Source organism: Pipra filicauda, unplaced genomic scaffold (assembly GCF_003945595.2).
Source record: "Pipra filicauda isolate LSUMZ 115617 unplaced genomic scaffold, ASM394559v2 scaffold58_size5111680_pilon, whole genome shotgun sequence".
Lineage (NCBI taxonomy): Eukaryota > Metazoa > Chordata > Aves > Passeriformes > Pipridae > Pipra > Pipra filicauda.
Window position 1 is genome coordinate 4,163,299 of NW_024104742.1, and position 25,064 is coordinate 4,188,362.

At 39.2% G+C, this 25,064-nt stretch overlaps 1 protein-coding gene across 1 annotated transcript in view; it reads right to left on the bottom strand.

Annotated features, from left to right (window-relative positions):
* SMARCA1 (SWI/SNF related, matrix associated, actin dependent regulator of chromatin, subfamily a, member 1) overlaps window positions 1-18,393 on the bottom strand; it is a 33,416-nt gene extending 15,023 nt beyond the window's left edge. The window contains exons 1-18 of the mRNA XM_027716421.2: window positions 18,181-18,393; window positions 14,469-14,555; window positions 12,780-12,946; window positions 11,747-11,847; window positions 11,525-11,625; window positions 11,054-11,233; window positions 9,574-9,729; window positions 9,189-9,320; window positions 8,360-8,428; window positions 7,493-7,602; window positions 6,638-6,864; window positions 5,964-6,085; window positions 5,477-5,629; window positions 3,931-4,063; window positions 2,806-2,954; window positions 2,082-2,201; window positions 801-911; window positions 500-613 (exon numbers count right to left, since the gene is read on the bottom strand). Coding sequence (XP_027572222.1) covers window positions 500-613; window positions 801-911; window positions 2,082-2,201; window positions 2,806-2,954; window positions 3,931-4,063; window positions 5,477-5,629; window positions 5,964-6,085; window positions 6,638-6,864; window positions 7,493-7,602; window positions 8,360-8,428; window positions 9,189-9,320; window positions 9,574-9,729; window positions 11,054-11,233; window positions 11,525-11,625; window positions 11,747-11,847; window positions 12,780-12,946; window positions 14,469-14,555; window positions 18,181-18,273 — 2,325 coding nt within the window. The 5' untranslated portion in view covers window positions 18,274-18,393. The remainder of the gene's footprint in view (window positions 1-499; window positions 614-800; window positions 912-2,081; window positions 2,202-2,805; window positions 2,955-3,930; window positions 4,064-5,476; window positions 5,630-5,963; window positions 6,086-6,637; window positions 6,865-7,492; window positions 7,603-8,359; window positions 8,429-9,188; window positions 9,321-9,573; window positions 9,730-11,053; window positions 11,234-11,524; window positions 11,626-11,746; window positions 11,848-12,779; window positions 12,947-14,468; window positions 14,556-18,180) is intronic.
* Between the last annotated feature and the right edge of the window lie 6,671 nt (window positions 18,394-25,064).

The following is a 25,064-nucleotide window of genomic DNA, read 5'->3' on the forward strand; positions in this document are numbered from 1 at the left end:
AAAAAGAGAAGTCTGTTGTTTGGTTTCCTTTTTGTAGTATTAATACATTCAGACTTCTCCACATCTTTAAACCTTTTATATCCCAGCAAAATCAAAGGAAAATCATCATCAGTTCACTTACCTTCATATCAACACAAAGACAGTATTATCTTAAGTTACTTTCTGCATAAGATATACAAAAGCTTTAACAAAAAAAGTCATGCTCTGGAAGGTGACCTTATATTTCTCAGCTAGACCACATATCACACTTTTGGGTTTGAGTATTTGAAGCGTCACAACTGTCTCTACTTTTTCTACTCTATTTTATTGTTAGGAACCCACCACAAAACACAAAGCTACACAGATATGAAATCTGTAGTGAAAAAAAGAATTACAGATTACTTTTTCTGCTCCACAGTGGAACAGAAACAGGGGAATAGAGGTTTTAAGTTGCAATAAATCTGCAACGAGGAATACAAATACATTTCACTGGTTTGAAGAGAAAAAATAAAAACATTACCTTATATCCTATAGTCTTACGATAATACAGAATTTCTTTTTCCAGAAGTTCAAATAACCGTGGTGGGAAAAACTGAAAATCCTGAATATTTGGTTGTTTCGGAGGTCGTGGAGCCTTCAAAAATACACAGATACATCAACATTATATAAGCTTGACTTCTGTGCAAATACATTCTAATAATTCAGCAGCAGTGGCAACCTATCACTTTGTAAATACAGAGGGTGAGAGCAGGGGATGCAACATGGGAGAGGAGTAGCAAAAGATTAACATAGAAAGCCTTCCATACTTGCCAACTTCTTACCTTTGGGACTTTTGGTTCACTAACACGTAGGGCTTCTCTGAAATAAGCATCAACTGCATAATTAGCTTTGCGTTCTCTTTTTGGAGGCTCAATCCATTCCATCATGCTCAGCTACACACAGATTAGAATAAAAAGGTATTTAAGTAGCTTTAGGCTTTCCTAAAGTCACAGGAACAATGACTGAAGTGGCAGTGCAAAACAGGAATGTATTTTTGCATAGCATATGTATTGGTTGTGCTCAATAACTTGGGTACTACAACAGAGTTCAAAAATAAGCTAGAAATTACAGCTGATTAACACATTCAAGATAATACACAAGCAAGGCAGTGGAGTGGCAAGAACAGATCCTTTTACAGTATTCTAGGTGTGTCAGACACCTGAGTAAGGTTGTGATTCCATCTACCAAAACACAATGGAAGGACTGGGGACTTGGGCTCTGAATACTCTAATTTCTTGTGATATGAATAAATTGCTTCTCCATCTACAGAGGCTATAACACAGACAAAAAATCCATTAAAAGTAGATTAATCTTAACTGAATCACTTGAAGTTACTTAAGTGTATTTCAAGACTGCTGTATTTAACTTACTTCTTGTAATGAAATTATCAACATGAAGAAAGAACCTTACACACACACTGCACTATATTCTCATTAAACAATTTATTTTTCTAAATGTTTATTCAAAATTGATAAGAAACCTGGGCTAGAAGAGCATTTTGTAGTTAACAAATAATAATTCACATATCTGATTCCAGGTAAGACCTTCAGGATATCTTCTCTATACATCCCACAAAAAACAAAGAGACACAAAGGGAACATCGTGGGACTGAGCACTACCTATTTGTTTGGATGATCCTTCTATTACTACGTAAATCAATGTACAAACAGTGCACATTAATGCTTGTGACTAAAACTTTCACTGCAAAACGAGACTAAAGTCCAAGATCCACACACAGAATCAGGCCTGGTCTTCCCCCTCAGATATGTGACAGTAAAATAAAGCTGAATGCAGCAGTATAGTAGGATGCAACATGGTACTTTTGCTGCAGAAAGGATAAAATTTGAGCAATATTATCAGATTTTACCATGAAAAAGATCAGTGGACCTGAGAGCTAATTTAAAAAAAATGATATTTAAAGAATATTGATGCTTTTGCAGAGCCGAGTGAGTTTTTCAATAGCTCCTAACTTCTCCAGAATAACCTTCATAGCCATAACATTTATAGTATAGCCTTTATACTTGCACCTCTCAACTTAAGTCTTAAAGACTAAGAAAAATTACCTTTTGCTTTTCTCTGTAATCTTCACCTTCGAAGTTGTATAAGCTCATCTCTGTGTCCATAGTGAAATTTCGCAAGGAGCTCTCCCCCATTTTCTGCAATCGTTCATTCATTTCAGCTGTCTAAAAAGAGAGGAAGATACTTTTAGGCTCACTTAAGCTATTTTATCTTTCCTGAAAAATACAGCTTTCATCATTACTGCAACATTCACAATGTCTCTTTCTGCTTTAAACTTTTACTTACATTTTCTTGTAAAGAGAGATGCCCACTGTGCTTTTCAATTTAGAACAATCTGACTCCAAGACTCTCCATTAAGCTAAATTTATTATGCTGGGATGTAGTCCTACAACTGTAGGATTTAACTTCTAAATTTAAATTAAATTTATGCCCAACTCCTTGGAGCTGAAATGGCAGTTCATTTTTCCACAGAGCTATCTAATCCCTAATGAAGTTCCATAAAGATTTTGTGTCTATTAGAATTGTTGGCATTAAATTTACATTTTTTTAAAAGGCCACAAAATAAACCGTGCTTAAGATATGATGCACACAGTCTGAACCTTGAAAATAATTACAACTCAACTCCTTCAAAACTTTCATATGATTTAAAACATGTACAAATAGTAAAAATTTGGCATAAAAATAGATTTACATCACCAGATCCCATTTCAATTTTGTACATATAAATTTCGTGTTTGATACATTTTGAATTCCAAACTGTTCTCTAACCTTCTTTTCACCTCTTTCTAAAATAGTCGTTATATCTTCTTCTGTCAGCTCACTATCTTTGGAAGCAAAAACATGAGTGGCTCCGTGGCGGATCATCTGCAGCATTTCATCTTTTGCCAGTTTGTTGGACTGTTGGTCTATGAGCCTCCCTAAAATTAGAAGAAATGTGTTGAAAGTTATAATTACAGGTGGTGTAGTAGGACCATGCAAACAGTGGATTTTTTTAGTTCACTGACAGAACAAGAAAGGAAAAACAGAACAACCATACAGAAAAATTACATTTCACTGGAGATGACAATAAATGGAAATCAAGAACTTCAGGGAAAATAACAAAACAACAACTTTAAATCAAGCCATAACAAAAACGTTTCACATTCAGATAATCCAAATTTTACATTTAAGATCTTATTCTTACAAAGCTGAACTTTTGAGATCACAATCTTTTTTCAGGATGAAAAATGACAAAGTATTCTGTAATAACCATTAATAAGTATTTGATATCTTTAACACTCACTTCACTGATTTCAACCCAAATTTCTGCATATTTTTGCCAAAATTTGAATTGCTGTCCCAAAATTTTACTTATCCTATCTCATCTCTTCAACACGCTACCAATATTTTGACCATCATCCTTTCAGTAGCCCACCCTCGAGGAAATACAAGCAACCTCAAAACTTAGCTTGGGCACCTTAGTTTTTGACAAACTATTCTTCCAAGAGCTTCTAAACAAAGATACACAAAGCAGTTTTAATGTTCAGTCAATTCTTTTGTGGTAAGAAGCATATGTATATAATTATTTTATCTGCCATGGAACATATCTTTTTTTTTTTTTTCTCATTTTTAACACATCACAAATCCAAGTAACATCTATTCAGCTGTAGTTTACTTTTCTCATTTAGACTCTTAATATAAGTCTATGTCCACATTTTTCAGGAAATAGAATTTAAAATAATTCAGCTGAACAAGTGAATAACTTATACATTAGGGTTTCTTGGGTTGATTTAGTACACTGCTATTATACATAAGGCCTGCTTTCTCTAACACTGTACATTTGTACAGCCATTTAACCATACTTTAAGGGACTGAACAATTCTGTTGCAGACAAACATATACAGCAGTTGATACCTTGTTGTATAACTATAGAGTCCAGCCTCAGTTTTATTTCAGCTCTTTCTACAATCCTCTCTTCAACAGTATTATCAGTGATAAGTCGGAACACCCGTACTGGTTTCTTTTGACCAATACGATGCGCACGGTCCTAACAAACATAAATCAATGAGTGTTCAGCAACAAGAACTCACAAGCAATAGACAGTTAGCTTGCAGAAACAGCAGACTCAGACTAGCATGTACTTCTTGCTTCCTCACTTACTATTCAAGTGCATACAAAAATGTAAAACCAGTGTAGTAATATTTACCTATACCTGGCTGTTACAGTGTTGATGTTTGAGTCATTCTGTAGCACTAAATTCATCTTAATGTCCGTCTAGACTGCAGCTGGGAAGTGGGGATACAACAGTACACACACACATTTGCACTGCTTTCAAACTAATCCTCTCACTTGACACAGGTAATGAAACTCTGGCATCCCTGGCTTGAGCATATTGATTCCTTGGGCAAAGTTCCTGCAGCCACAGCTTCAATACTGTACTTGTCCTAAGCCAGCTACGTTAAATCATCAGCATGCAGCTGACACAGTACAAGTACAACACACAGAGTATGAGGTTTATAACTGACACACTATATTTGTGTTTGTGACAAACTTGCGTTTATCCTCTCTGGAAAATATGAGCAAAAATATTTTGTCATCTTAAATAAAAAAGTTAAACAACTGTCCTTCAAGCTGTGGGTACCAGGATTTTCTGACTGTCCTTAAAAAATGATCTGTTAAGTCTTATACTCTCCTGCATAATATTCATTTCTTCCTGAAAACCCTACTGAAGTTCACAAATCACACTCATCAGCTTCCAGGAAGTTGGTCTACTATTGGCAGTCAGCATGCATATCAAAAGGATGAGCTATTCACATGAAATATTTGATGAGTTTAAGTGTATTAAAAAAAAAATTAAATATTACAAACCACTGAACAAATACCCACCCTCCCAATCACGCAAGAAGGATCATGTGATTTTTATTCCACATGAAACAAATTACAGACTATTTTTTTTTACATTCAGCACTCAGAAAGAGAAGATTTTAGTATGTTTTACCCAAAGATAACTTTTTTTTTCCCCAGCATCACCACTGAATGATTTTATGCTTATGCAGAAACAAGGTGGGTTGCAAAAGCATAAATTTTCCAAATAAGAGAAATATAAGGCTGCATGCTTTTAATCATTTATTTTGGAAACAGTCCTCTGTTATTCACTTACTGTTCTTTTCTGGAAAGACAGATATTAAGAATGATTCTATAAACAATATTGATACAGTATTTCAATAGAAGTAATCTGTCATTATGAAAATAATTCAGATGAATATTTACAGACAAAAACCTACAGTTACTTCCACAAATTCTATTCATGCCTTTTCATTCAATTCCTCAGTTTCTTGGTACTGTCTTGTGTATACAAACAGTAAAGAAAAATAACAAAAATGTGAGTTTTGAAAAGAGTTGTACAAAACAGAACATTGACAACTTCAACAAACGAACGTGTATTAGGGAGTCAACTCACCATGGCTTGCAGATCTACTTGAGGGTTCCAATCTGAATCATAGAGAATAACCACATCAGCAGTTGCCAAATTAATTCCAAGACCTCCAGCTCTGGTACTCAGCATGAAAATGAATTTACTGCTGTTGGGAGCGTTAAATGTGTCTATTGCTTCCTAAAAGAAAAAAATGTGGTGTCGATTAAGTATCAGATCTTTCAAACAAATTTCCAAACTGTTCGTGGCTTTTCAATAAAATTTCTTTTAAATTTACTCAATTTCATATTAAAAAAATTATCCAAGTAAGAAACTGTAGATTTGCACAAGTGGAAATATCCATATTGAGACCACAATATATTCTGTTTTTCATAGAATATGCCCTTGGCAGCCTTTTAAAAAGTGTAGCATTTTTGCTTTACCTTAAAAAATTATGTAGCTATCCATAAATATGTAAATAATAACTTCTTAATAATCTAATACATAAAACCAAACTAATTTCTTGTTTATATACCTCTCTTTCTTCATGTGGTGTCTGTCCATCAAGTCTGCAGTACTCATACCCACGCCACATGCAATAGTCTTCCAAAATATCCAGCAAGCGAGTCATCTGACTGAAAAGGAGAACTCTTGAACCTGACAGAATACAGAAGGTTTTGTTGTTGGTTTTATGTTTTCACATTTATCTTATCACAGAGCTAATACAGAGCATGACTGAGAATCTATGTGAAATATTCTGTACTATGTCTAACTCATGTCTCTCTTCTGAAGTTACTTTTCTGGTATTGATTTAACTACTCAAGACAGATTATTTGATAAATTATACAGGAGAAATACACAACCAAAGAAACAGAACACTTCAAACCATCGTAAGATAATTAGGTAACAACTGATGTGCACAGACAAACTAATCTTCTCATTGGAAATTTTCTTCAAGAAAGGAAGAGTAGAGCTTCCTTTCTCCTTTCTTTCTGCTTCTCCAAATTTTTAGTCTTACTCATCATTCCTGTAAGACTTCTTTCCCTCCATGTGCTAAGATCTACAGAAAATTAATTTTCAACAAAACCTCACAAAGTAATGAATGCCTTCTCAGTGGAGGGAAGACAAGAATGAACCTATGCTCTTTTTGAAAGGTAGTTTTACTTACAATGAGCACTCAGATCACTGCTGTCCATAACCAGTACTCACCTTGCTCTCTGAGTTTTGCCAGCAGTTTATCCAGCACTAACATTTTACCACTGTTGGTGATGAGATGTGTGTCAGTGGTATAGGGAGGGCCTGGCTCAGCACCATCAAACAGGTAAGGATGGTTACAGCACTTCCGCAGCTGCATCAGAATATTCAGCAGACGCATCTTATCCATCTTCCCAGCTGAATTCAGGATATCAATATCTTTCATCAGAATCCTTGTATACCTGAAGTTGTAAAGGCAACTTTGAAAAACTCTCAGGTCTGTATTTGACATTCAAAACATGCATGAAACCCTGCAATATCCCAATTACTTATTTCTGGACGCGGGAGTTTGCTTTGTTTATATAACAATGAGCTATATTATTATGAAACTTGGTAAAAAACATCTGACTAATAAGAATTTATAGATCCATACCTAAACATGAAAGGCAATCTGCTTGCAAGCGACAGTGATCTGTCATTTACTGGGTTATCTTTCATGTCAGTAGTACACAGTGGATTAAACATATCACCTATTTGACAGAAGCTGCTACACTGATCTGCCTCCTTTTCCTCACATTTTTTCTGGGTATGTAGCTCCTCAAAGTTTTTTTTACTGGTGCATACATACTTGGATCAAAGGAGGAAGCTTAGGAGGCACATGTTCTTTCAAACAAACTTAAGGAAGGAAAAACAATTCTGCTTTCTTCCTCCCAGCTCTTTTCATTGGCCTTCCTGAGTTCTTTCTAACTTGTGCATTTTTTAAAAAAGCCTCAAATACAGGTTTCTCTTTCTCAACACTCAATTATAAGAAGAAAAATAACATCAATGTGTGTATCAGAAAAGAATCTTACTTTGATGTAAATAACTCACCATTCTCTCTGCATTTTGCTGAGCCCAAGATAAATTTTTACTTCCTTCTTTGGAGGCAAACTCTTTTCAACTTCACCTTTTATACGACGCAATAGAAATGGCTTCAAAACCTACACAAATTAAGGGGGTTTATACAGATAAATGTATAAAATTGATTGCCTCAAATACAAAATTAATAGACTCAGTTGTGTGGTATGTATTCAGAACTAATCAATATCTATTGCTGTCACAGTGACTCCTTCAGAAAAATTCTGCTAAAGTCTGCAAAACAGAGTTGTCCAGTAATGACTAAGTTCACACATAAATATGCAACCCTAGGTAAGGATTGTCACATTCTTCCCAGTTGTTATCCTAAGCAGGGGCCAAACCCATAAGCTTATAAAATCTATTTCTTTTTAACCTAAGCTCTGTTTCATTTCCACTAGCAGCATATACAAAACACACCAACATTTCAAATATAAGCAATGTATGTTGTAGTTTCTCTGATTTGTTTTGTTACTGTAAGATGAAAAATGTCTTTTATCTCATGCACAGCAAAACAAAGTAAAGGCATGCCTTTATTCAGACTAGCATGACGTGTATCAGATACCATTCACAATAATAAGTGGTTTCAAAAAGATCTCAAAAGTCTTCATTTTCACATTTTATGTTCAGACTTTGTCTGCTTCAAACAGTAATGGTACAAAAAGCAGTATCTACAATAGTAAGTTCCAATATTTAATTCATGAAAATTCTGCCAGGCAGTTCTGTAACTAAATACCTCACGTCCATCTTCGCAACTTTGAGATGAAGGGGACAATAATCCAGTTTTCTCTTTTACACTGTGCATGCTAACGATGACACGTGATTACAGCTTTAATTACTTACAGCATGAAGTCTTTCCACAAGTTTCTGATCACCGAGACAATTTTTAGTGTCGAACCATGAGTCAAAATCCTGTGGTGAGAAACAGCACAATCGGTATGAACAGTTTATCATCTGTACTTGTAACAGACACATATTGACTCTCTTTCATTCTAGCTGAGAGTGGCATAAATCTTGGGACAAATGACTTCTGTGAGTGAAAGAAAAATCAGTCTGCAATGCTATGTCTGTTCCCCAGCATGTTATAACATTCAAGTCAACTGCATAACTCTGCAGATAAAATACTATTACTCTGCTTCATTTACAACAGTGTTCCGTGCTCATCACTGCCGTGTCCAAGTCCTTCCCCTCAGTGCTTATGTAACGATGGGGCAAGAAGTTAAAAAAAGAAAAAGAATCCAGAGTCCTTAAGTAATGAGATGGACAACAGAGTAAAAATAATGGAAGCAAGCAATACAAGTATAAGGAAACATTAATAGTAAATGAGGAGAAAGGTTACTCAAATTCTACACAAAAAAAGGCTTATGCCTATTTGGATGTTTCACATTCTTAATTCTTCATTTCTTTCCCAAACTTTGCATAATTATTGAACTATTTAAAATATTACATTTGCTACTACTATTCTGAGGCCTTATCTACACTAACAGAATGCGCTGTTTTAACTAGGCAGAGCAAAAGCAGTCTACAGTTTGGTAAGACACAGAGCTTCTCCTGAATCCAGGTTTTCCACAACCTATGTCTCTTACTAGGCTGTTCATTCTTCTCCTCTACAGACAGCAGCCTGGGAATCAAAATACCAAGACCAACATTGTACTTCCAAACATCAACTTACGTCTGCAGAATTGAAGACATCAGGTAACAGAAAATTGAGTAATGCCCACAGCTCGTGGAGGTTGTTCTGTAAAGGAGTTCCTGTAAGCAGCAATCGATTTGTTGTCTTGAACTCACGTACAATCTCTGACAGCTAGAAATACAACAAATAGTTATCATCACCATGTACAGATAAGCACAGTGAATCTTCATCAGTTTCTGACACCTAAGACAATGTCAATAAAATTTAGAGACAGTGAGCTATCCATGAAATTCATATTTACCACCCAATAGTTTATGGCTTTTATTTTGAAAAACACCACACCTAACACTTAAAGTCTGCACAAATCAGATGGAATCTTTTTGTATTGAACTAATTTCAAAGCATCAAACAATTTCGAGTTTACCTTAGACTTCTCATTCTTTATTCTGTGGGCTTCATCAATTACCAGGTACCTCCAGTTAAATTTTTTGAAGACTGATTTCTCTTTAATTACCATTTCATATGATGTAACACAAACATCCCATTCACCAGGCATCATAACATCACGGATAAATGCAGCCTAAAGCAGAAGAACTAGATTAATAAACACTTATAAATATGAACAATTTATATGACATTCAGTGAAAACTCTTTCCACCAACATTACTGAGGAACTAAACTAGCACACAAAAGATTATTAAACATCTTTTCAGTAATTGAAAGATACTGTAACAAAACCCTTCAATCCTTTGTATTTCAGGCACAGAGAAAGCTGGGATTAAGCAAAACACAAATGATCTCCTATTCAAAATTAAGTATTTACTCTTCAGCATAATTCCTCTGTAATTTAAACACAGTACATACAACCAGTAGGGAAAAAAAACTCTAACTTGTCCAAAGTCACAATCCACAAAAGTGTTTCAAAGCAATTTACATAACCCACTCATCTTTTCTCTTTCTTAAATACCTCATTCCTCTGCCCCATCTCTGTTTTGCAAGGGATACATATCTAGGCATATAAATCCTTTCATACCACCCTATGGGAAAGCCACACATACAGGTCCCCCTGGTGCACCTTGAGGCCATTTCCTTGTTCAGAGCCTTCCCCAGCTTTGTTGCTCTTCTCTGGACATGCTCCAGTACCAAAACGTCCTTCTTGTAGTGAGGGGCCCAGAACTGAACACAGCATTCAAGGTGTGGCCTCACCAGTGCCGAGTACTGGGGAATGATCCCTTCCCTGGCCCTGCTGGCCATGCAGTTCCTGATACAAGCCAGGATGCCACTGGTCTTCTTGGCCATCTGGGCACACTGCCAGCTCCTATTTCCTCTCTAGAGCCCTTCTACCCTCAAATAGTAAACAGGCAGTCATGCAATCCATATTAGTAGCCACAGAATTCACAGAAACATCCAGCTTGTTGATCCCCTTCAAGTTAGAAAAACAGCCCATATCTATTTTAAGGCCTTCACAATGAAAGATGAAAAGTTCTACAAAAAAATCTTAGTACAAGGCAAGACAGGCTTATAAAATACAAGTAAAGAGTGGGAGGAGTTACCTAAAAAAAAGGTGAAGAAAGAGGTGACAAAGTGAGTGCAATAAAGAAAAATGAGTACACACTGTCACATTGCAAATATGGAAGAAAAATAGGTGTAAAAATCAAAGAGGAAGACAACAGAGAAAGAGGCAAGTCAAAGAGCTGTACTTTGATCCCAGTCTATTAGTTCATCTACTGATTTGTACTTTTTCTTCATAGTTACAAGCATAACATTTTGCATTTTCAACATTAATATAGTTAGAGATTATTAAAATATACTGTAATAAAGTATTTAGCTTAGAGAGAATTCCCCATACCCAAATGATATTTTTGCAAAATAATGGAAACATTTTTGAACTGTAGAACACTTACTCTGGCATCTTTATCCCCGATAAGGCAAACAGCACGTAACGATGGAACCCAGCGCTTGAACTCATTCATCCAGTTGTGCAGAGTTGATTTTGGGACCAGGACCATGTGTGGCCCAGGAATGTTTCGGTAATGCTTCAGATAGCCTAGTAATGCTATTGTTTGCAGAGTCTTACCAAGACCCTGCATTGGCAAAGAGGGGGGGGAAAGAAACCTGCTGAAGTGAAATACCATAGAGAAATAATTTTGAACAATTTTCCTACTATGTAATTCTGCCATTTAAGTTGTTCAAAGCAAACCGGATAGCAAACGTTTGCAACAAAATTTCTTTCATTGCATTACAATTTCGGATTTGAAAAATCAAACTACTGTAGAATGATGCATACTACTGCACATACATTAAATACTATAAGCACTTTAACGTTGCATTTTGCTCAATAATTACCACAAAAATTCCAAAAGATGACTGCTTACCATTTCATCTGCCAGAATGCCATTAACACCATTTTCATACAATGAGATCATCCAGTTCAAACCTCTAACCTGATAATCTCTTAGAGTTCCTCCTTTCACATCTGTAAATGTAAGATTCCTCTAAGTAGAAAAATACTAATTCTAAGTAGAACATTTTAATTGTGTTCTGCTCAGATCTTAATTACATCAAAGCAACTGGAGAAGTGTTGATACAATACTTACAGGAGGGGGACTCCTCGAAGCGAATACACACATTAGATGTTTTCCGACTCTCGGACAACAGCTCCTCATCTTCCTCTTGCTCCGTGCGCCGGTGACGGTACCTAAAGGAAGAACCCAAGAGTCATGTTTATACAAAGTAATTTCAATACGCTGACTGCAAACTCAAAACACAAATTACAACAGAAGCAATCATTGATCTGCAATGGGTACGTTCTAGTGTTCTGTTAATAAGTTATTCCTTAGGGGTCATTCCAGCTTTAAGTAGAAAGGCTGATATAAAGCCCTCTCCTCCAGAGCCGTAACTATAATCTGACAACAAGTATTGTGAGTTCTCTAAGGCACTTTTTAACGAGCAGCATAGAAATACAAGACACATCAGTGGTGGCCTTAGACTCAGTTACTTGATAATTGCAACGTTCAGAGGAATCACATATTCAAATTAAAAAAAAAAAATTAAAAATTTATAAAATAGAATGTCATTTTGCAAACATTCCAAAAACTAGTTGTTTGTTATTCCAAAACCCCTCAGAGGCACTGCACGCAGGCTCTGCCTGCAATACTTAATACAGACAGACTGGCAGAGCAAGAAAATTTGTGCTGAGGATCCAACATCCCCACTCATCCATACTGTCTTGTTTTAACCTGGTCTAGCTCCACTCTGGTCCCACTGACTTGTTCACCAGCAGCTGGAGCACATCTGGAGGACTTCTGGAGTGCACCTTCTAATTCAACATCACACAAAAGAAATTCGATTCATGTGCTCCAATATCCCCCCACAATACAGACCAAAGCATTGTAAGTGGCAAGAATCAGGCAATTTGGTTTACAAGTGCATTTCTGATCCAAGGTCATAATAACACTGATGGATCAGCATGCACACACCAACCAGCTTTTAAAGAAATTGATACACCATTAACAGGAAAAGTTCTCGATTTACTGAAAGTACAATAATCTCTACGCAAACTAAACAGATATGTTAAAAAGCATAAGTTACTTGAAACTGTAAGAAGTCAGAAAGAAAAATAAAACCTACTCCCCAGCTGAAATCAAACTCTGTTTTTCATCTTTCTTCATCCGTGGCCGCCCCAGCTTGACTTTCAATGGAGATGTTGGTGATTTTTGTGCTGCAGGTTGAATAAAATGTGCAAAAAGTTCTGTCTGCTTCAGGAGGAATTCAAACCTTTTTGCTCGATCTGCTTTCTAGTTTGCAAAGTGGGGAAGAGAATTTAAAAAAAAAAAAAGATAACTTTTCTTCATAAAAATGTATTTTTATTGAAAAACAGAATTCAGACACTATCTGACAGAATGCAATCGTTATCAGCTTCTCAATGATGTCTAAGCTTCATGTAACACTGTACCACTTGAAGCAATTTTCATGTGATGTCATTTATATATCATCATAAAAACTACAAGAGTGAAATAGCAGTTCTGCACCATAACATTTCCAAAAAGAACACAAACCACAGAGAGCCTTTCTGCAGGTAACAGACATGGAAGTGCTCCCCCAGCAGTAACATCAGCCAAAGAAAAGGGCAGCAAAATGAGCCTGACGCGCAATGCGCGATCTCGCCACACGAGGGCACTGCGTTTCCTTAACAGCACAGCACCGACCGGCACAGAAACACCTTCACAGAGATCTCCCGGAAAAAAATTACTCTTTCTTCCCTGATGAAAGGTAGATTCTTTTGATATCTGATCCCTTTGCCTCCTAGAACAACTGAACTAACAAGCTAATTTAGGAAAGCTGTAAATTCACCATGTATTACTGTGAAAACAAGTTTAGCTATTTACTCAACTCATTCCCAACAAATAGATTTGTGTGTCTTCTCTTTGGCTAAACATTAAGTATTCATACAAGTATGTTTAAGAGTGATACTCTTCCCTGACTTCCATGGTATCCAATCCTTTCAGACTCTACTGTAATTATAGGCATCCATTTAACATTAAAGCTTTTAAGAAAAATACAACAAGATACAGATACCAGCTTAAACCAAGAACTTACTACATGTATCATTCAAGAACAAGCTTTGCAATGTCCTCCTGGCTTCTGTCTCTTTGTCACACAGAAGCTACTCTGTTACATCTCCTCTCCAGCACTACAAGCTCCCTTCCTTGGTGTCATGGACAGGTATCTTCTGCATTGTTATGGCACATTTATTACAGGATATCAATATTTAAAACCTTTATGTTTTTGTATGATGAAAAACTGGGAGATTCAGTATTTCTGTCAGCTAAGAAGTAGCTTAAGGATGCCTGTGACATGACTCAAGGGGTCATTAGATAAAACTGGCAGAGACAGATTCAAAACAAAACAGGGAGTTCTAAATATAAAATGTCACTGAATAGTAACTCCTTACCACAGAAGGGAGTGGATAACTAAAAAAGAAACCACAAAACCAAAAATCAACTGACAACTGCTGAGTATAAAAACCACAGCCTCCAACTCCAGAAATCATGCAGACAGAAAAACTTGGACGAGTGGGACAGTGTTTGACAGAACTACCACTACCTGCTTCCCCTGTTCTCCTATTCTTCACTAAATACTTACTGTTAGTCACTGTGAGAAACACCACACTGGACTAACGTTTAGATGAATCTTCATTTGGTCAGGGTTTTTTCTGACACATTCAGGCTGCAATAACCCCACGTAACTGTGCTGATCTCGTTCCAACAACCAAGTGCCATAAAAAGCTGCAGTATGTTTTATCATGAAAACACTTACCATCTTCTCTTCATATTCTGGGTCAACTTCTTTGTCAGGTCTAGCCGCTTTTGGAGGAAGTTTGAGTTGAAAAGGGGGATCATTTTTCTGGAATTCAAAAGTTAAACATTTTATAAATATCAGCTTCCTATATAGGTTTTTTTAGCAAAAAGATATCAAGCTGAACAAACCTACAAACTACATGGTAAGTATGCTATTATTATGCATTAATTATATTATTTCACCAAAAGCAGAACATGATATCCAGGATGAAATTAAAGAGGAGATATGATTAGAAAAAAAGAAAGCTGGAGATTCGTCTCATCCTTGTGGTTATCTCTACAAGTAGGATCCATGTTGAAAGCACTGAAAGAAATTACTGAAAGAGAACAAAGTTTAATTTTTCATAGAGATCTTGCTATAAATGTATCATTAATATATTGAAAAGACATTTTAAAACATTAAATGTGATTTCTTAATGTCAGATTCCTAACTGCAAGTTTCTGACGCATCTTTGTTGAGTTTTGTTTGTTTGTTTTCACTTCTACATAGTCACAAGTTCAATTGGAAACACTCTTGGGCATATGGCTGGGAAGAGACACAACAGCCAAATCAATTCATGCAGCAACCACTCCCTGGTACACTCTTAGACAGCTAAAGAACTACCTTATTTACTACACATGAAACAAATTTCAGCAACTGTAACTAAAATGGCTGACTTTTGTAGTTTATAAGATTCATTTCTGTCTTCAGTTGGGAAGCTCAAAGCAGGTTTATCACAACTTTGATATTGGCAAAATGTTTGGTGGATTTTTTCCCCTAATTTAGGAAAGTTCTCCTAATTTGCCTTTGAAGTGTGCCTTTTGACACACCTCCTGCCAATCAAAAAATAAATATATTTTGAGATGCATTAAATTATAAAACTGTTTTTTAAATGCTCTGAATAAACTGAAAGGAACTGCCAAAGTTCACGTCTGTATAAAATGTAACACTGCAGAACCTTAATCTGCTTTAAGTATCAGTCTCCCATAAATACATTAAATTAAAATAATAATTAATCTAAACTATTCAGGGTCAAGTAGCAAAACGAATCCAAAATGGTACCAAATATTTAAAAGTCTGTCAAGCAACATTACACTTAACTTTCAGAACTGTTAGTGACAAATATACAGTTCTTCAAGCAGAACAACTCAGTATTATGAGTATCCCTTTTAACTGAAAGTTTTCCAAGTAAATTGCAATAAAATATTATCTTTCTAAGCCCCAAGGCAGATGGCTGCAATGCCAGTTCTGTTGTTACTCAGATTTCCCCAGAAGAATAAAACTTATGGTGGCATCCAAATCAAATTTATTCTGCAATAAGTATTTGTGAATAACACATTCTGAGTTAAAGTAGCAAACAAGCTGACATGTAAAGTTACTGCAGCCACAGCACTATAAAATCACATCCTATACATTACCTTTCAAGATAAAAGACAGTTTCCCTGCTTTCCCACCCCTGCTTCTCACTGCAGTGTTTCTGTTGAACATTAATGGCTCCCAATGTATCAGAAATAACAAAGAGGAGATTATCAAAAGCTGATGAAAGAGACAAAGAAGACACATGCACTCCTGTTTCCCTTCTCCTCCTCATAACTTACAGGGGAAGACAATATGCTGCAGTTTCACTAAAATACTGTTTCGAGCTGGTGGAGCCAGGCAGGTGGTAGGGACAAGCATCATATCCAAACTTGCTTCTGCATAATGTTCTGAGTTACAGAAATCTACATCCTGACAATGATTACATTTTGATATAAGAATACTTCTCACTAAAAACTGGACCATGTACCTTCTACAACACAGAACCACAAAACATTTCATCAGGTCTGTGAGAGTTTTTCCCTAGAAACTTTACACAATGTATCTTCATCACCTAGAGGCCTGATTTGTCAGGGAACAGGACATGTCTCAGTGCAATTAACCAGCAAAAAAAATACTTTCATTTTTAACTCAGGAAACTCGCTGGTAACAATTTGCCTCTACTCTAGAAAGTTTCCATTAGCGATTAAGACAGTCCCCTGAAAACTGATGTCATTTAAACACCTCACAAAGAAACACAACCACGCAGCAGTTTCAAAAATAACAGATCCTGAGTATTCCAAGGATACAAAATACCCCCCTGTAAAATCTCTGATAACTACCCTAAATAGTGCTACTAGTATTAGGGTGGGAAATTTCTACCTGGTAAGTGTAACAGTCCTAAACTGAGAAGGCCCCACAAACCGTCAATAAATGACTGGGAATAAGAACTCAAAGGCATAAAGAAGATCGTGAAGGGCCTGGAGGGGAAGCCATACAAGGAGCAGCTGAGGCCACTTGGCTTGTTCAGCCTGGAGGACAGTGAAGGGCAGGGAAGCGGAGGGGCACGGCAGGAGGTTGGGTCAGGGGAGGTTGAGGCTGAATATTAGGAAAAGGTTCTTCACCCAGAGGGTGGCTGGGTACTGGAACAGGCTCCCCAGAGAAATAGTCACAGCTCTGCCCAAGCAGTCAAGCCTGACAGAGTTAAAGAAGTGTTTGGACAACACTCTCAGGTACATGGTGGGATTCCTGGGGCTGTGCTGTGCGGGGCCAGGAGCTGGATGTTAATGCTCCTTGTGAGTCCCTCCCCGCTCAGGATATTCTATAATTCTATGATACTGCCCAGTGTGGCACAGTAGCATAAAGTTGATAATATCTGAAACCATTCACCACTTTCAAATGATTTCTCCATGCAGGCATTCCTAAACATTTAGTACTGACTTTTCATCAGTTCACATGCATAAAATTTTGCAGAATAAGTTGTCTCTAATAGAGAAATAGCCCTTAAACATTTTCCCGTGAAGAACCAGGCAACGCTCAGGATTACACTGCACTGTGTCTCATAGCTGTTTGTACACATAAGTAATGAATCAAAGCCTCAAGTGTTCCTTACGGACAAAAACAGACTTTCAGTAACTGGGCTAAAAATTCTGATTGCACTGTTATCAGTAGTTCTGCAATTTTCTCCAATACCACAAATACTTGATGCACAGTCCTCATTCTTACTAAGTTTTCATAAGATTCACTCTTCAGGTTGAACCTTGTTCAGTTTCCAAGGATACCTGAATACGTCACTTTTTTACATTCCTTGTGCCTTAGCCTTCTGTCTTTCTTCCAAAAAAACTAACGAGAGCCAGCTGGCAGCCCTACGCGCTCGTTCGAGGGGTGTGCTCTGCACCAGGGCACTCGAGCCGGGCAGGGGAACACCCTGAGCCGTGCGGGCTGGGGCGGAGCGGGTCAGCCTCGAACCCCTCGGCCCGGCCCCACACTCCCACCGCCGGAGCTACCGGTTCTTCCATGGAAAGCGTCCCAGCTTTCCCTGGGGACTGGGGAAGGGAAATAGCGGGGCTACCGAGGACGGGTCCTGCAGGAGCGCTCGGGGTGCGGGGGGTCCGCAGGGGAGCGGGGGCTGAGCGACCCCGGCAGCGGCGTGTCCGGGCCGCAGGGCCGGGCCGGGGGCACCGCAAGCGGGCGGCGATGCCACGACGATGCTGAGGGACCGGCGCGGGGCCGGGGGTGTGTCCGGGCGGGGCCGGCCCGCAGAGCCCTCACAGCGGGTGCGGAGGGGCCCGGGAGGCCTCAGGGCCGGGGCGGTGCGGCCCGAGCAGCGGCCGCAGGAGGGGGCGGCGGGGCCCGGTGCGCTCCCACCACCCGCAGGGCCCCCCCGGCGCGGTACCTCCTCGGCGCCGGGGTCCTGCGCGGCGGCGGGGGCGGTGGATGTGGAGGCGCGGGGCTCCTCGGCGGGGCCGGGGCCCAGGTTCGGGTCCATGTCCGTGTCTCGCTCGGCGGTCCCGGGGCGGGGGCGGCCCCACCGCCCCTCCCCTCCCCCGGCCCGCGCGCGGCTCTCGCGATACTGACGGGGCCGGGCGGTGTGAGGGGAGCGGGGCGGGGGCGGCACCGGGAGGGTCCAGCGGGGAGCCCGGAGCGGTTCCCGAGCCGTGCCCGCCGGGCGCTGCACAACGGGCGGCCCGCGGAGGCCTTGCTGCCTCCCGCCCTCTCGAGTGACACCGCAGCTCACAGAAGAGAGAGCGGCCAGGGCCGCTACAGGGAGTCACGGAATGGGTTGGGTTGGAAGGGACCTTAAAGATCACCTCGTTCCAACCCCCTGCCATGGACAGGGACACCTTCCAGTAGACCAGGTTGCTCTAAACCCCGTCCAGCCTAACCTTGAACACTTACAGGGATGGGGCATCCACAGCTTCCATAGGCAACCTGTTCCAGTGTCTCACCACCACCCCCATTAAAGAATTTCTTCTTAATATCCCATCTAAATCTCTCCTCTTTTATTTTAAAACTGTTCCCCCTTATCCTATAACTATCTGCCCGCACAGAAAGTCGCTGTCCATCTTTTTTATATGTCCCCTTTAAGAGGACAATGAGGTCTCCCTGGAGGCTGCTCCTCTCCAGGCTGGACAGTCCCAGCTCTCAGATTTTTCAGACTTCGGAGCATTTCCATGGCCTCCTCTGGGCTCGCTCCAACACATCCATATCCTCGTGCTGGGGACTCCAGGGCTGGATGGTGGGGTCTCACCAGAGCAGAGCAGAGGGGCAGAATCCCCTCCCTCCACCTGCTGCCCATGCTGCTTTTTACTCAGCCCAGTGGTTCCAAACCCTGTTGCAAATGGCAAGTGTGTTTTCCTAAGTGCCCCAGGCTGTACTAGAGAGAAAAACATCTCCTAACATCTGCAGAGGTACCAGTGGAGCTCCCAAAGCAAGAATAGCTTACAGGAAAAAAATATGTGTTTTTTTTTCTTGAGCCATTTTAAATTCAGCAGTGTTTGCATATTTCTGTTGAAAATTGCACTTATGAAGCCATTCGATTTAGTTACTGGCAATGCATGTATTTCTGACTGTCAATGCAAGACATTCAGATTCTCAGCTGCTGAGCTGTGACCTTGGTCGTATTGCTAAAGGATCCCAAAACAATCCTTGAGATGTCAGACTTTAAAAACTGAGAGCTCCAAATCAGCCATTTTACCTGGTGATTACTTACAAAGGCATTATCATGAGCATTTTGTACAGAGACAGCAATGAAACCTTAGCCCAGTAGGCAGAATGAGCAATAAAAGCTTCTTCAGTCCAGTAAAAAGCTCAGAAACTGTTATCAAGATCTTTTTGCATAACTTAACAACTAAGCTGAGCAAATGGGCTATTGCAGCACTCACACACTGCATTTAGAAAAACCTCTGAGAACTCTTTTCCATCTATGCACTGACTCCAGTGAGGTGCCAGTAACATGTGTCTTAACTGTTTCCATGACTGCCTGATTACTCGGAGTTTCATTATCTAGATTATGGCCCAGCACAGAAGATTTAAGTTCTAAACTCCCCTTTTTCATGTTGCAAAACATGTTTAAAGCAGTAACAGTGCTGTTCCAAATTATTCAGCCCCCTATTGCCTTCTGTGTCTGCTGTACAGTTCAACAAAGCAAGGCCCACGGTGTCTGCAGTAGCCCTTCCACTTGATTTATTTTTAAAAGCTTTGGGAGGTACATTTTTCATAGTGCAATCGAGAAGAGTGACGTGACTGGTTTTGAAAGAGTGCTCCAAATAGCTTTTCCAAGCAGAGCTGTCTAGAAGATTAAGTTTACCATTAGCTATGCAGAAAGTCTCTAAGGTGGGAAAATTCCAGTTTATGACGTGTTTGTTCTTAACCTTTATGGAAAATAGCTCACTAACCACTTTTAACATCTGACTTTCCTTCTCCACTTTCAAACATTTGTAGCTTCTGTTTATGCCAAACACTCTCCAGTGTTTGTTACAGCTTGTTTTTTCCTTGAAATTCACAGGAACATTGCATGCTGTACAAAACAACCAAGCTGCTGCTTTCCTGAAAGATCTCCTTTGGCTATTTTTTGCTTGTGTGCTTCACATTTGCATTTGACACTATGCAGAGATGTTCTTAGCTGCTTCTCAGACTATGCTGTGTACTCCCATGGATCCACAGGCCATTGGCTGAAAAAAATCGCTTATTATCATATGATAATCTAATTAATTGGGGTTTTTCTTTAAAGTAGTGAAGTGCTTTTTTGTAGTTACTTTATATATATTTTTTGTGCTAATATTTGAAAAATTCCATTGAGTTTCTCCAATTGTTTTTTTTATGTGTTGAGAGGCAGGCCACTTATCATGTTAAAGTTGTAGATTTAGGTATTAGCTCTTTCTTTTTTCCCAGGTTTATTACTCCTTATTTTAGTCTGCCAGATACAATCACCAGGGCTGAATGTGTAGTCTACACACCAATCTACAAGCCTCCTCTGCCCAATTCAGAAAGATGCCACTTAACATATTGCATGATGAGAATTATGTTTTATTGTCAGATTTAGAAAGAGAAATTGCATACACTTAGGCTCACTGTTTCCCACTTTTGTATTTCAAACACTGCTGAAATTTGTAAAGAGTTGATATGATACAAATCCAGTAGCATTTTCATATAGTATCTAGATAATTCCATAAGATTTTAAAATTTTGGATGGTGGCTATTCAACCTTTTCAAAACAGGGGACATTGTAGCAGTCTCAATTTCCCTAGCACAGATATATTAGATTTGGGTAACTTTTTAAAATAAATCTTAGTATTCTGTGGAATTACTTCATAGGCCAAGTTGTTATACAAGCCCCCTTTGTGTGAATTGCTGTGGAGGGGTTGTATAGGTACCAACATATGGCTGTGGATCGAGAAATGTTACCAAAAAGCAGGCTGAAGAATGAAACAGTACATGCTAAAATCACAGAATAACAGAAGCACAGCATCACAGAATGTGCTGAGTTGGAAAGGACCCACAAGGATCATCGAGTCCAACCCTTAGCCCTGCACAGGACCATCCCCCAGAGTCACACCATGTGCCTGAGAACATCATCCAAACACTTCTTGAACTCTGTCAGGCTTGGTGCTGTGACCACTGCCCTGGGGAGCCTGTTCCAGTGCCCAAACACCCTCTGGGGGAAGAACCTTCTTCTAATATCTGACCTAAACCTCCCCTGACACACCTTCAGTCCATTCCCTCGGGTCCTGTCACTGGTCACCACAGAGAAGAGATCAGTGCCTGCCTCTCCTCTTGCCCTCACAAGAAGAGATAATATGTGAAAATCTCCCAAGAACTGATAAGTTTTAGAGACCAGCAGACCTGTTGAATTCACAGGAACAGATAAACTTAGTACACCAGGAGTCTGCCAAATCCCAACTGTTACACAAAGCAAGTAACTCAGTGTGGTAGGTGTAGTCCAACCATGTGAATGCACTGTGTGGCGATTTACAAGTGGCAGTACCGCTGTCATGTGCCACCAGGTGGCAACACCGACCTGTACTCGTCTGCGGGAGTCCTGACAAGAGGACCCGGCAGCCTATGGCCTATTTAATATGAATACTCCTCAGTCTTGAAACTGATTTGATCAATAACGGGAAATAAAATTCTAAAAATTAGCTTTGTAAACCGTCTTTTACTTGCTGCTTTTTAAATATTTCTAGAACTGTATCGTGTATAACCAGTATCTTCCCCTAAAATGACAAAAGAGTCTTGTTAAGAAGGGCCTTGGGAAGGTAGTATCCTGTGGGTTTGGGATCTGTTCACTCCCTTGTGCGCATTCAGGAGGCTCTCCATTGAATGCCATAGTCCAAAATCCACATCTACAACACTGGTCATTTTTAGCTTAATTGTACCATCAATGAACTTAAAGCACAACTGTGCAATACAAGTTAGCTGTAAGCAATAAACAGCTTTATAGTTTGGAAACAAATAGGATCTGGGAGTAACTGAGAAGTGCTGTCTCTGAGGTGTTTGCCTGTTGACTTTCATATTTGCCACCTTTATCTCCATGCCCACATCAGCCTCCAAGTGTGAGCCACCACAGTGTGCCAACCATGTGTTACCTTACCCTGACTGCAGTACTGCCATCTCTCTTAAAATGCTTATATCATGTTGCTATTTTAATATTGTTTTTATTAAGCTAACAGGTTATCTCTCTACAAGTAACCTCAGTTACGTCCAGTGGCACACTTCTATGCATTCTTGCATTTACCTGTACAGCCCTGTTTCATTCAGACCCTTATTTCACATGTTCCCTTACAAAGTTTATCTGCTTTAGGGTTCCAGATTCTTTTCCCTTCTCATAGGATTAGAAAGAAGCATAGGCCTCCTCCTCTCTAGAGCTTACAATACACAAGATACTTCTCAAATGAGCTCTTGGTTTATGTGTCACTCATCTGGGAACCCCGGTTTTGTTGAAGATGTAATTTCTGAGGATGTCCCTTGGTGCAGGGCTTTGTGGAAGCCGAGCAGATGAGAGCAACCCAGCCCCTGCATGAGGCAATTCAGGGCTGCAAACAAGTGCTTACCTGATTCTGCATCATCTACAGGCACTAATGTGCTCTAATAGGCTTCACATTGAGTATTCTTTCAGAAAGGGGGGGTTCTATTTGTTTAAGGAGGATGGAGCTTTTGTGGAGTTTGTTTGCTTGGGGTTTTTTTTTCTCTTGGGTTTTTTGTTTTGGTGGATTTTTTTTTTGTTTTGGTGGGTTTGGAGGGTTATTTGTTTGTTTGTTTGTTTTTTGTGGTTCAGGCTTCCTATTCATGCATCAATTTTCTGTATCAAGTTTTCATTTTACCCAACAGACAGTCTCTGGCATTGCCAATAGGATTTGCAAATACAAGACCGCATTCAGCTTTGGGAACTATAACAAAATAGCTAATGTATCCTTTGTATCTGGTTCAAAGAGTTGATAGCTGTACAAATACTCTTTGTTTTTACAACTTTATCCCAATACTGCATTTTTAATCCAGGCTTTAGCAGCCAAAGCTTTACTTTGGTACTGAAAAGGCTTCTAATAGGACTGTATTTCCCAAGCACAGGGGTTTTTTTTTCCCTCAACATTTTTTTCACTTGGTATCCTTGTGGGGGTTTTTTTCGGGGTTTTTTTGGCTGTGTGTTCATTTTTGCAGTGGGAGAGCCAGGAACTCTCACAGTTTGGTAAATTATGAAAGTGAGAAGACTGTCATCTCTTCATGGATGTGATGAGCCAGGTTTATGTGATCGTGTTAGAATGTGTTAGTTTACCAAGCCTCATCAGGAACATATTGCAAAGGTACCTTCCTTGCCTATATGGACACCAGTTGCCCTTTGCAGCTTTGAACTTAAACACCTTCCCACCACACCGTGTTTCTCTGCTCCAGACTCCTTGCACTGTTATTTTTGTTTCTGCGGGTGAGAAAAGGGTTAGTTCAAGATTCTAAAAAGCAAAAATTGATCCCAACAAAGAAAGTTACTATTTTTTTCTCAGATCAGCACAGCAAAACAACTCAACTGCCCACGCACTCAGGGGCCAGTGCCAATACAGCAGCAAAACAGATCCATGGCAAGATGAAGGGTGGAATTGCAGCGACACTAATTTGTATCAGTTTAAGCTACCATAGCCCGGGCTTTAATAAAGTTTTACAACTGTGTGTTCTGTCCTGAACTCCAGATTTTGCCCACAAACAATGATGTCATGAAAATTTAACAATGACCAGTGAGTGATTCCTTTGGAGGTCATAAAATGTTTCCTGATGTAATAAGCTATGACTTTGCCAAAATTTGAGCACTGTCTCAAGACAGTCCCTGACCAGAAAAGTCTAGTTTCATTGAAAGTGAAAGGCACTTTAAAAGAGATTTTAGGTCAAAGCAAAAGCTGTCAAAAGTTTTTTCCAACTGAAATAAATCTGAAGCATATTTTGCTGCTCACTGCAATGGCATCCTCTTCTTCCTAACATATGCAGTTATTTTGCAATATTGACAACCTGTAAATGATCTGTCCATAACAGAAACAGAATATTACAAAATTTTGAATATTTGTGAGTATCCAGTGAGCAGGCTGGTACAGTACAGCCTTTAAGTCTCTTTAATGATAATTGAGATTCTTTCTTCACAAATTCTCTGCCCAAAATAAATAATCTCTTCCTTAAGCAAAAGCCTGTTCCTGTGGGTTTGATTTCACACTGTTATCCCTAAGACGATCATAGACTATTTGTAAATGTAACAGTTCTTTTTCAAAGCTTTTAGCATGCACCAGGGTTTCCTTTAAATACAGGAAATGCACAAAAGATGCTTAAACGTATAAAGTCTGCCTTGGCCTTGCAAACATGGCAGATGCATTGCATAAGCCACAAGCCATCACTTCAGTTGCCACAGGCTTTACCTTGCTGTGAAAATACTTTTAATCTTGTCCTTTATGTCTATTTTCACTTGCCAGCATCTACACTCTGTGGAAAACTAGACTGAACCTGTTATATTTTCCAGAATATTATCCATTTCTGCTGAAAGATCTGTTAGATAAGAGTAATTCATTTTAATTTATCCCAGTCCACATAGAATACGTTTCTGCCTTTCTCCTTGCTACCTCTTTTTTTTTTTTCTATTTTGCTTCCCCGACTGCCTAGGCCTTCTTTCTTCCTCATCCTGTAATGATTCTTCCTTTTTTGTAACAGTCTCAAACACACAGCTGCCATCAAAACAATCCCTCCTTTCCTGCATTTACATTCTTCACACAGGGCAACCTTTTACACACAGAGTTCAGAAATCTGGTCTGT